We start from the raw sequence: 13319 nt of genomic DNA, 5'->3' as shown, positions 1-13319 counted from the left end.
CTATGCAAATTTATTGGAACAAAACAGAGTTTTTACATAAGAAAAGATTCAACTCCCACAGGACTGGTTTGGAACACCAACATGGCCGGCTTGACGTCATGTGAAAACTCTATAGAGATAGACTTCCTTGATTTTGAGTACACTACACTGATCAAAAATCGTCGGCATTTTTATCTTATAAACAGGCGGCTATATGAATGAAATTGAGTGGATCATATTTCTGCTAGCTGCTTTCAGGAAGTCCTAAGATCATGCGGAATCATTTTTTATGCGGAAGCATTGTTTTTCCTTTTAGAATGAAGGGGAATGCTATCTGGGACCCTCAAAATTTCAGGTAAACATCCCTATATTTGCCCAAGAAGATAAAATTTTAAAGGATTGTGGTAATTTGAATGCAAAATGCATTCTGGTAGTTAAACTGAAATGACGTTTGTTTGTGCAAACAGCAGGAAAAAAAGGCAAATTGGAGTTGAGAACAAAACAGGCATCCAGGAGGCATAAACAACATCATTTGACGGAAAAGGAAGTCTTGATAGCCGATCACCCGGAACCCCGCTTAGCAGGGCTAGTCTCTTGACTATTTCAGTCCCCTCGATTTCTTGGAATCAACCTCTGACTCCACCACTATGAGAAATAATTGAATCGGAAACGAGTACTTCTTTCTCAGGACAATGGACTTAATTTTTCATCTTCCGCTACTGATTCTGTCTATAAACGTTTTACGTCAGTTAGTCAAAGTATTGTATTGATTTCAGCCATGCTGTCAATAACAAGAGGGAATAACGCATGGTAGTGGGAAAACACCCAGTCAAGGTCAGTCAAACCCTTGGTAAATGTGAATGTTATTTTTGGACCGATCAAACGCTTGAAACAGTAATCAGAGATTGGTTTCTGGAGAGGTCCGCAGACTTTAATTTAATGTTGTCGAGAGAAAAGGCATTATGCTCTCTCGGTGTGTCGCCATGCATTACAACAACAACAACAACAACATAAACTTTATTTGCATGACTATAACTATGTAGTTACAGTATTGCAAAAGCTTTAACATAAAGTTACAATTTATAACAATGATAATGCAGTGCAATGATTACCACATTCAATCAAGTGTCATCAGCATGGTTTCAAAACAAATTAGTACGTAAATCATTACATAATGAGACAAATTTTAACCTGATGTGAATTTACAGAAAAATTCTGTGAATTCATCAATTTAATTATTAATTCTGTGTAAGATAGCTGATTAACGTCGACAAAAGTTTGTCGGATTTGATTGTAGAATTTCCCCTTTAGGATTGAATATTTTGGACAATGGAAGAGAAAATGAAATTCGTCTTCAATCATACCAGAGTTACAAACAGGGCAGAATCTATCGTTGCGGGAAGTTTGATTATATCTTCCAGTTTCAGTCATGAGTTTGTGGTTACTTACACGAGTTTTCACTAAGTCTTTCCTATTGTTTGAATTTGTAATTAGGTCTAGATAACTTGAAATTTTATAATCATGTTTAAATAAGCTGTAAAATTGCAATTTCTTAGAATGATGGATTGTATGTTGCCAATATGTAATATATTGTTGTTTTATTATATCTATATAGTGTTTGATCTTAGCTTCACTCATATTATTAGGATCAGAATCGGGCAGGTCATAATATTCAGATGTTTTCATAAGATTATTGTAAAAGCTATTTTTACCATTACAATATTAATTTTATATTCCGCATTGCTTGCTTAAGGCAGTCGAGTGTGGACTTGATAACGTTCCAAACGTACAATCGATTAAAAATGTGCGGATGGGTCAGGCTGGAATTATACTTCTAAAAATTATACCTCTTAAAATAACTTCCTGTTATTCTCCTTGTAACGACCTATTTCCTCTCAAACTGAAACTAATGTTACAAAGTAAGAAATCCCATAAAAGATACGTTGCACTGAGGTTCAACAACGCTGGCGACCCTAAGAAAGGATTACGCATAAAATCCCGTTTTTCCGGTTCCGTTTGAATCAAGAGGGCCGTGGGAACTTTATCAATTTAACTCTCCAGGACCTTTTAATCCCCCCGTCTCTGTTTCCTTCAAGTCAACTTTTCCCTAGAGAATTGCTCTTCTCAGTTTCTGTACATCACATTTCAGTTCTGCAGCAACCAAAACAGTGCTGTACTGCGCTTTTCTAGAAATAAATCTGTTGGCTACAAAAAAATCCAACCATGTAAAACATTGAATGAGTCTGTTTTCTGCCTTTCCGTTGTTGAAGTTTTGGTGTACCACAACGCAACGCACTCAGCGACATTCGTTGCGGATAGGGCGGGGTAGCTTTAAGGAAGTAAGAAAGTGCTTTTAAGAAAAGTGAATCCGGAGAGTCTTAGCAAACCATTGGCTTTATTCTATTTCAAGATGATAAATCTCTAATTATCACTTAGTGTACTTATTACTCGCTCCTTGCATCGTAAATGGTCACTAAATGGCGCAGCTAGTGAGTATTTGTGGTTTCAATAAATCTGACTTTTCGTGAATGCGACCTAACGGGGAAAGCGTGGAACGTCAAACTTGACCCCTCCCAAAAGGCTTGACGGGGAAGTTGACCACTTTTATTTGTAGCGAGAGGGGTCACTTAAACGCAAATGCCAATCAGTCAAACAATCTCTCTTTTCTGACAAACCATTTAAACTAAAAAGATAGAGTTAGATGCAAGTTAGACGCAAAGCAAAAGGAAGGAGAAATAATAATTATCGTAAATGCTCGTATTAGCGCCCGGGGCGCTTATTTAATTTTCTAAGGTAAGAGGAGGGCGCTAATTCGAAGGGGGGCTTATTTTGTTTACCAATTTTTGGCCTCAAAATGGCACTATCTTTATTTCTAGTTCACCCAAACTGTAACATGCAAAGCAAGAAGGCTCACATGGATATTTCTATCGAGGAAATAAGAAGCCAACCCGTACGAATTTGAAGAACATTAATTTAATTTTGTACTATTACGAATGTCACATTCATTAAAAGTACCGTATACGTCTCGTATATCCACCGAGTAGTGAACCTTGCTTTTTCTCGGGAGAGAGGGGAGGGGCGCCTATTTGAAGGGGGCGCTTATTCCAAATTTTAAGCCTTAGGAGGGGCGCTTATTTGAAGCTGAGCATTTACAGTACACAGAAAACAAATCAAAAAAGCTAAAAATACCATTGCCTTGTTAGCGTCTTAATTTTGTCGAAGTGTTCACGATAATGTTTCGTTTTTTTCACTTTTTCTGCAATCAAATTCTGTAGACAATAACTGTCTGGTTTGAAATTCGTTATCAAAAGCGATTATAAAAGTGATAAAAACCCATGTCTAGGTGTGATGACTATGGCCAAAATTCTTCTGTGTTAGATAACACGCGATAAACCTGGCCTGCAAAATCTCAAAGCCGAGGAATTCACCGCGGGGACTTCTCAATAGATCTGAAGAGGGGTCAATGACTGCTAAATTTTTTTCTTGTCTTGTTTAACTCAGGGAAATTATGGTAAAAAAAAAAACTAAGGGTAAAATATTTTAAAAACGAATGGAAATTGCTTGGTAAATTCCTGAATGCGTACAAATATAAGAAAGAGGAAAATAACGCCAGGAAAAGTCAAATTACTGAATGGAGTTTAAGATTACAAAATTCAGACGAAGATTTCATCACGTGGTTGGGAGCCTTTGCTAAAGTTATTTTAAATCTTTCGATAAACTGATCTGAGGAAGGAAGGCATGCCATGATACCAATTGATTATCATCGATTATATAACCCATTTCTGTGACACGTGAACTGTGAGCCGAAAGAAAAGCCTAATTAAAGTTTGCCCTAACACGAGACAACGGGCACTTAATGGGCACGGTCGTTATAAATTTAGTCCTCTTAGCTAATATATAAAACTTTGGTACATAGAGGAATTAGCAGTGTCTTTTCGTCTTTTTCACGCCAGTATTATAAAAATAATATTCAATTAATATATGATGCATAAGAAGACGAACCGCGCAATTGTGTAACAACATTATGTAACTAACTGATATGAAAGTGAATTTGTGAAATTCCATCATCTTAATTGCGGAGAACGGATAGACTCGTGACTCACTTTAGTTGCACAGCAGGTATCTCTGAGATCATAGGATCGAATCTCGTTCAAACCTTTTATTTTTTTCAGCCTCTCTTTTTACAGCATCCTTATTAAATTGCGTACATAACTGCGTTTTATAATCTTTCATCTGCTGAAATACACAGCGACAACACTCCAAATTTTTGTCACGAGTCTTCTTGTGATGCTGGAGAAAAGCAACCCAGAACATATGTAGCCACATCCTTGATTTTGCAAAACATTGGTTTCTATGGAGAAACGATTGAGCGTCGCATATGGGACAGGTTCTATTAAAGTATAGGCCATTTGCTCGATGACGTCTTTTTACTACTAAATAAGACCACTATTCATTTCGTCTTTACATCAGAAGCCTATCTCCCATGTTTGCTTTCATATTTAAATTTGGCAGTCCTAGTTAAGTTTAAATAACAAAAGCCCTCATTTGCGCAAGAAAGCAAAACCCTGAAGGATTCTAGAAATGCAAATGACCTATTCGGATAGTAGCGGAAGTGAATCAGTAGGAGGGAGGACTGGAACCCTCTGAGACGGGAGTAAGGGATTGGGATCTAGACAACCAAGCCCTCTCGGCCAAAATGACTTGTACCAATAGGCAACTTTCGATATACCGTATTTATTCGATTAACCGCCCTGGGCGCTTATTAAATTTTTGGACCTTGAGAGTAGGCGCTTATTCGAGGTGGGCGCTTATTCGAGGCTGGGCGCTTATTAAATTTTCACCATTTTCAAGAAGTGTAACATGTATATTTTGCAACAAAACAGTAAATGGTAATAACAAAACGCGAAGATGTAACAAAGCAAGGTTTCTGCAAAACACTCTGAAGAAAACTCCGTCTTCGGGCAAGTCTGTTATTAGTACTTATTCCTTTTGGTGGGGGTGGTAGGTGTAAGGGGGTGGGCCCCTATTTCAGTTTGAGTGGGAGTGGGAGGGGGGTGGGGTAGGGGTGGGCGCTTATTCGAGGCTGGGCGCTTATTAACTTTTTCTGCCTTTAGGATGGGCGCTTATTCGAGGTGGGCGCTAATTCGAGGTTGGGCGCTTATTCGAATAAATACGGTATTAAAATTCAGCATGATAGCGAGTCTTAGAGGACACAAACAAAGAAAATGAATAAACCATGATTATTCGTGTTTATTCATTTTCTTTGTTTGTGTCCTCTAAGACTCGCTATCAGGCTGAATTTTAATATATCGAAAGTAGCTTATTGCAAGTACCAGTTCTGTGTCGTTGTCATGTTGTTCTGACTTTCCCAGATAGCTTTTCGTGTCGGCAAGAAACGCTATCTGGTGCTGTGTGAACATAGCAGTTAAGGCTCGGTTAAGACGCCGAACTTTTCATGAGCTGAACCTAATACATTGAATTAAGTACATGAAAAGTTTGGCGTCCGAATCAGTTGGGGACGCCTGTTTCAATTTGGAACAGCTCAGCCGTCCTTTTCGCCTTGCCCGGCTGGGAATTTCGCCTTTGGAGCGACTTTGGAACGGCTTTGATTCAGACGCCGAGCTTTTCATGACCGAACCTAATGCCTAAATTATTATAAACGTATTTTTAAAGCAGTTTGACCGAAATGAGATTTTTCGCCTTTTGAACTTAGTTCAGCTGAAATTAAGAACGGCGTCTGAATCAATTCAACCGGTCTTAATAATTTGGGTCGGCCTTTATTCGAATTAGGTTCAGCTCATGAAAAGTTCGGCGTCTGAACCGGGCCTTAAATGCAGTCTCGCCGGCACTGAGTGCTGTTTTAAGCTTAAAGAGCGAAGCTCAGCCCCAGGAGGTTGGGGGGCCAGAAAGGGGTACCTGTTTCAGGCTTCAGGAATATGAAGGGGTAGGGGTTTCACTTATTGAAGTATTTGAAAGGGTGGGGAAATCTGCCAATCCTGTCGGTAAAAATTAAGGCCCAGAAGTGCAGTTAAAAGAGCTGTATCACACCCAGGGAGTACCCCTGGGGATTCTAGGGTGCAGGGTGCCGTCCGGTCCTCCAAATAATCCTGACCCTATTTCTGACCAAAATATGTGATTTTCCACACCCGTTTTCAGACCTGGCCTCAAAAATCCATACCCATTTTCAGACTTGGCTTCTGGGAAATTATGTCATCAGTTTCTTAGATTAGAAGCCAAAACAAAGATTTATTAAATTGCATTTTGAATTGGCATATTAATCTTTTCTTTCTTCTTTATTTGAAGCGACAAATACGTTTATACACTCCTTAGTTCTCTCGGAAACCATACCGACCATACCCAATTCCAGACCAAAATAGGTCGGTAAAGTTTGTACCAGTTTTCAGACCCAAACGGCACAAAAACTATACCCTTGGGGACGGCACCTTATGACCTGTATAACAAAGACCCCCCCCCCCCACCTCCCCCGTATCACAAAAATTTGTCAAATTCAGTAGATTAGAACGCCAACAAAAAGATTTCTTAAACTTCATTTCGAATTTGCATATTGCTCTTTCTTTCTTATTTATTTGGCATTGAAACGACAAATACGTCCATGCAGTCCCAAATTCCCTCGAAAACCATACCAGAATTCAGACCAAAATCACAAAGTCTTTACCCGTTTTCAGACCAAAAAGCGCAAAAACCATACCTTTTGGGGCGGCACATACCTATAAGGCAAGTATTAGGGAGTTAGCCCCCCCCCCCCCGTCTCCGGGACACAGCCTCATTAAGAAGCTTTAAGACAACGTCCAATATTGCGAAAGAAACCATTTAAGAAACAAATTTCGATGATAACCTTTTTGTTGGCACATATCTGAATAATTGCTGTGTTGATTTTGGCAGGATTACTGGAATTACTAGGCAGACATAGTCGTTATGGATTAGGTCGATTGTCGATTAATGATTTTCAAAGTAAATAAAAATATGTTTATCCAAGGAAAATGAATTCAATCCAATCGCGAAAATGCATAACTTCTGAAACGTTCTTAATTCATTTGCTATGTCGTGTCTTGATTTCAATGGCAAAAGTATGCTCGAATAATTCATTTATCTTGGGACACGCAGTATTTTCATAGAATAGATTCAGACACGGGATAGTTCTTTTTTTTATTTTTACATTAACTTGGAAGGGGTTCGGATATCAGATGAAACAGACATAGATTGTTTTAAGTGGTGGATAAATTAAACAGTCTGCCCGAGTATCAATAATTCGGTCGTCTACAGCAATTATTGGATTCGACACTTCATTACCTTACGCTCAGATAGACACCTGGATAGCTTCTGATCTCCTCAATCCAATCTACATGTTCTTTAGCAGTTTTTCATGATCGTGATCATAGTGGTCCGGATAAACCTCCCTTCTATCCAGACGATTGCGACCGTTCCGATCGTCCAGATGGTACAGCTTCGTGTCAGAGGCTGACTCGTCCCCAGTCGTCTCTTATCGATCATTTGTAGGCGATCACGGAAGGGTCGCAGGAGACTGTTACGGCACTTCGGCGAGGGGGACGATGGGAAGGATAGCTAGAGGGAATAGGAAGAGACATCGTCTCCCCTTTTCCCTCCTTCCCATCTCCCCCGCGGGCATCTTCCACGCGCATCCCTCGTTAATAAGAGACGACTGGGGACAAGTCAGTGTCAGAGGCGCGCTGCTATAGTGATCGTGTCGAATTAACACATTTTGACACGACTAGCTTGTCGGCCGATGATGATCTGCACAGTTCAACGGAAACTAATCCTTCTTCATAAATTATTAATGAGCTTGAGAATCTGGGTAGGTCAGTCCGGTTATTCAGTCAACCACTCACGTGCAGACAACATAAGTGTCTGATAATTATCTGACCTTCTACGCGTGCATGGATTCTTGTTCTTACTTATGAAACACATATTATATTCCTGTCTGCGTGATTTGCGCCCACCATGTTTCGCCAAATTTTGCCAGCGACACAATCAAAAGGTGAATACATAAGACACATTAACAACTAATAACATGCAACTTTAACTTTGTATTTGCCCGTTCTTAACCTCAACTGCACAATAGCCATTGGCCTTATGGCACGTAGCATACCGATTTGTCTAAGGTAAATGAGAATTCTACGACATTGAGTCAGATCTCTTTCGCCTTAAGAATATTATACCAAAAATGGGTTTGCCTGGGTCAGCCTTTCCCAAACTTCAAGAACAAATCGAGATAACGAAGGGCTGTCTACTATAAACAACGTTTTGAAGGAAGTATGATTATATAATAAACGTATTTTTATTACGAAGTATCGGTGTTTATAACTCTAAAGAGCGGATAAAATCTGAATATGACAAAAAATTCATCAGCTGAAATATCGGTTTACGAGGGGCTGGAATGAGCATACCAAGTGTTTTCCAAGTCACGAAAGCTTACGCGAATTTTTACGATCTTCTAGTTAAATGACGAATCCAACAGTCAGATTTTTAAACTTTAAATTTCCAGTAAGACTAGGAGAAAATTGAAAACGCTTCAAGTGTGTCCTTCTACATGATCCATATTGTCTACCGACGCTGTATTGGCATTTGTACTTCATCATAAATTTGCTAAATGGGATTTGCAGAAAGTTTTCAGTTTAGACTGAAAAGGTTAATTAGGAAAGCACAAGATGAAACGATACCTCAACATTGAATTATATACTGACGACAGGGTGTAATTGCGACAATTAGTTTCGTTTTTCCGTCACATCAATTATGAACACATCTCGGAAAAGAACAAACGTGCATCAAGGAGTTACTAACTCTTCGCTAGTTTCTATTTGACGAGAAACATTTTGAAGTCTTTTTTTCGTAAGAGATTTTGGACATTTCGGTTTGAATAATGTTATTCCTTTTTTAAGAAATCAGTATAACGAAAAATGAGGTAAAACTTTCGGGGAAGGTCAAGAAAAGTAATTTGCAATAAAATACCTTTGTCTAAGAACGTGGAAAATAAAAATTAACGGAATTTTCCAGAGGTTATTTAGTAAAATATGGAAAAAAATGCGATTAAAAGTGCTTTCCTTTGAATAAACACACGGTAAAATTTTTTCCCGACTTAAATGTATTTGCTACTCGGTTAAAATGTGCTCACTAGCTTAAAGGATTCATTTGAATAGCCATTTTGATTTTTGAACATTCTGTCCACCTGGTAGCATAATAAAGAGAGACTACCAATTCGAGGAAAGTATAGTAGAATTCATTTAATTTGGATTCATACACTGATCATAAAAATTAGGACTAATGGAACGGCAGTATATCAGAACTGATAATTAAGCAGCATCACAAATTACTGCTTAGAACTTAGTCACCAAAAGTTCTAATCAAGTTAATCAACTTCAATTTCATGCCGATCGAGGTCAGACTCTATGTGGATTGACGAAATTGGTTGAGATCGATCGGGAGCATAACTTTTCTTGGCTACGGTATATAAGCAATTGGATTTTTCACTGTTGCAAGCTGATAACATCGAAAATCTGTATATTTAGATTATTTCTGATCAAACGTTGTGTAACTGACGAGTCAAGCTTGACGAAGATCGGTGAGTTTGGAGATTCACGTGTCAGTCAAGTACGCATATTTTTTATCAGTAAATCCATGCACCCAAACACTCAAAATGCTTCCAAATCATGTTTACTTTAGAAAGATCTTACATTCCCAAATGGAAAATGCATAGCTTAGCGGACCGGAAAGATTATTTCTTTTACTATGTGCAGTTTATCGGTCTGTACTCTAGTGAACAAACTCGAAAAACGTGGGGTGCCTTTCTGTAAAAGGAAATGGGTTTGTGAATTAACCATAAATACGACAATAGATTGATGGAATGTGCAGATATGTGTTCTAAAACGTGATAAGGATGATCCAAAGGAAAATCCTTCCCACAGAGAATACTCTGAGTGAACGAAAAGAATTTTTGTTTGTTTTTGTTTGTTTGTTTGTTTTGAAGCGTCACTTTTCTTGATCAAACAGTGGGACGGGGCGAGGCTCTAATGTTCACGCGACGTCTCGCGTGGGACGCTCAAGTGAAGAGTCATCCGGCGTTGCAATGCTATTTAGACTAAATTGTTTAAACTATTTAAGTGGGAATTCGAAGTGTACATAGTGTAACACAAGAGCAGAAGCGGTATGTGTCAAACTTTAAATAATTTAATTACCTTCCAAAGGCGGACCTGCCAAAACGAACAGGAAACCGTAGCCGAAAGGTCAAGTTCCCACAAATGCGATTCGTGCACCGATAATCCTGTCCATTTCATCTGAAAGGCTTATAAATAGCGTGCCATCGCTGATCAAATGAATCAGATGGACATCTGTCTTCGACTTATTCAGAGCTAAATTGAGCAAGTGCCTCAGACGCTGAACACGTTTTCTTTGCCTTTTGAAACACGTTTGGAGTTTTATTTCTGCTGTTAATCGATTTGTGAGGATGGTGGACGAAGGAAAGCCTAGAGATTGGGAAGACATAGCGTTTCGCCTGTTAGGTATGTATTCTTTCTCTTTTCTGTTTGCCCAGTTAAGAAGTAAAGTCACGAGAACGGATGGGCCCCGTCTTCGCAGCAACCTTATTCGGTGTCGGTTGGAAACGGAAAGGTTTTGTTTCTTGGTCTAATAACTGCTTTATAATCCTTCGTAATTTCTGATCACTGGGTTTTAATAACTGTAAACTGAGAGTAGGAAAGAAATTAATTCCAAACACAGTCTTTTGTGGTAAAGTCGTTGGTTGGGAGGTGGTACAATTATCTCCACATGCAATCGACACTATACTGTTCGATTCCAAAATCGTAGGAGTATCGTGGAAAAGTTCTAGATGAGTTTCGATCTACAGATGCAATTTATGCAAGATAATGGCGTGCATTTTGCAGTAAGCAAGCTTGTGACTGACAATTTATCTCAATCTATCATTACAGCTCTTTGTGGAGGCGAAAAATACGACATTTTAGAAGACATGGGCTTTAGCGCCCGAAATCGAAGAAAACAATCGCTACTAGGTGGTGAACCAAGACCTTCTTTTGACAATTCCTTGCTTAGAAGACTGTCCACAGAATCAACGGATTCCCAGGAAGAAGTAAGATTAGTTTCTTCTACATCAGAGCCTGAACTGCAGCGAACAAGAAGTTTTTCAACAGAAGGGTGTCACCTGAGAACTTTAAGTGAGAAAACCACGAAAGTTATCAAACCGCAAAAGTCGAATTCATTAGACTTGGACTTGTCTAGTTTTGACTTTTCCGAGCTAAGGAGCAACAGCTTGAGTTCTACGCAATGCTGAGTCATCTCTTCCCTAATCCTTTACTTCTGGAGGAACTTTGTTGAAATGTTCCTTATGTAATGATTCCACTGGTGTGACTTCTCAAATGAACTGAGCTTTACTGGACTGGTGACATTTCATTCACCATACGTGCGGTAGGAGAAATTGGACGATTATATTTCCTTGAATTCTTGATGAACATTATAAGGAAACATATAAAACTGATCACTTAGCTACCTCTATTTATGCTAAAGAATATAATATATATTAGATATTTTTGTAAATATTCGTTACTCTGTGAGCCACTCGGGACAAAACAAGCTGTCAACCGATCGAGTTAACGGCGGTGATATTACATTAGCTAGCGAATTACAATTTCATCTGTAGTATATTTTCATTTAAAAAAATAAAACGTTTCTTAGAAAGGCTGCATTGAATTTGTCACTTACTGCTCGCGTCGAACGAACGAAAGAGCAAATAATTTGTAGGGAATGCATCACTTTCTTTCCTCCAAGTTACAAAGAGGACAAAGAACCAATGTGTGGGAGTCGTAAACACCCTTTGTGCTTATTTTCAAGTTTATTTAATTATATTTTTTTTTTTGTCTAAAATCCACTTTTACCTTTTGTTCTTATGCTAAGACGTTTTCTTAAACAAACAAACAACGCTGAAACCTTGACGCTTCACAGAGTTTACTTCTTCAACTGGTAGATGGCCTTTTCTGAAAAAACATCAGTAAAAATCGTAAACCGAAGGCTCATGTCTATTACAAGTATATATAGCAAAAGATGGATATCTGTAAAAATTGTATATTTAGAAGTTATTTTTCTTCACAACAAAAGTATCGATTTCAAGCCTCAATAAAATTCTGACCTTGAAGCAAAACACTTAGGAGAAGTTTGTCAAAACTAAAAATATATCAGCGTTTTCTTTCGAAACATTACGAAGCACTAAAAGATGAGCTGGACATTTGTAGTTACATGTACACAGGATGAGTTTTCAAATTTTTTCGAGTATTTCCTGCCTTGAGCATGACGGGGTCGCAGATTCAAGCTAGAGTATTCCGGGACGTGAGCTAACAGACGTCAGTGATCTATCCTCTTAGCTCTCCAGTTACCGGCGCATTTCTTTGAGGATTTGTAAAGCGGAATTAGAAAAAAATAGAGATAAGAGACAATTCTTGTTAGGTCATATGCTTAAGGACTTCATCCGTTATCACAAGATATTTTAAATTGTTCTAGAATTTTCCATGAGGAATGAAATACTTATATACAGCCTCACAATAAAGCTAACTGAGACCTTATTGATGTTATGCTATCTTATTCTTGATTGGTTGACTATTGCTTTTTAATTAACTCTAAAACTAAAAGCGATCTACCATTCAATAATATATATCATGCATTGTTATACTTTAGTTGCTTAAGAGCAGATCGGAAAACCAAGGAAGGAATGAATTAACAGAATACTCGCTGTTTACCGTCATTGACGGTGGATGTAATACTGTTCTTAAACTTAAATTGAGCTAAAACAGTTCATCGTCGGGATCGATAAATCTGTTATACTTTTACCAGCCTAATACTATATATTAACTATTATATTAACCTTAACAAAAATCACCATCAATAACATCAAAAGCTAATTTTTCTTTGCTTAGATATCCTTTCAAACTTCCGGGGGGAAATCGAAGAATATTAACTAAGAGTTTCATGCGTTCTCTTTCTAAGGGGTAAAATGTTTCTGGAATTATTAGATCACTAAGCTAAGATTTCGCGAAAGTAAGCAAATTCGACAGGTGATATCATTCAGTCAGTTTTTCTTCTTGATTTTGCAGCAGCAGTGAGATTCGGAAAAGGACCTAAGTGATTAAATGACATTATTTTTCATACTCTCCATTAAAGGTAAGCTATTAGATCAAGAAGGTAGACTGCTTGCAGTTGGACTTTTCCCTTAAAATCCCTTCAGTTCTTGTTCAAGCCAGCGTGATTGCAAATAACGACTTTACCGGGCTTACGCCCTTGTTCAACGCGGGTCGCGTGCAAGG

General features: G+C 38.3%; 1 protein-coding gene across 1 annotated transcript; it reads left to right on the top strand.

The window, feature by feature from the left end:
• Window positions 1–10315: 10315 nt before the first annotated feature.
• On the top strand, window positions 10316–11704 carry LOC140921341 (uncharacterized). Its single transcript, XM_073371337.1, has 2 exons — window positions 10316–10514; window positions 10941–11704. The coding sequence occupies exons 1-2, from the start codon at window positions 10460–10462 to the stop codon at window positions 11297–11299; spliced, it is 414 nt and encodes a 137-aa protein (XP_073227438.1). The 5' UTR covers window positions 10316–10459; the 3' UTR covers window positions 11300–11704.
• Window positions 11705–13319: the final 1615 nt, after the last annotated feature.

This window comes from Porites lutea, chromosome 12 (genome assembly GCF_958299795.1).
Source record: "Porites lutea chromosome 12, jaPorLute2.1, whole genome shotgun sequence".
Taxonomy (NCBI): Eukaryota; Metazoa; Cnidaria; class Anthozoa; order Scleractinia; family Poritidae; genus Porites; species Porites lutea.
The sequence above is the reverse complement of the archived record's forward strand: the minus strand, read 5'-3'. Positions and strand labels throughout refer to the sequence as shown.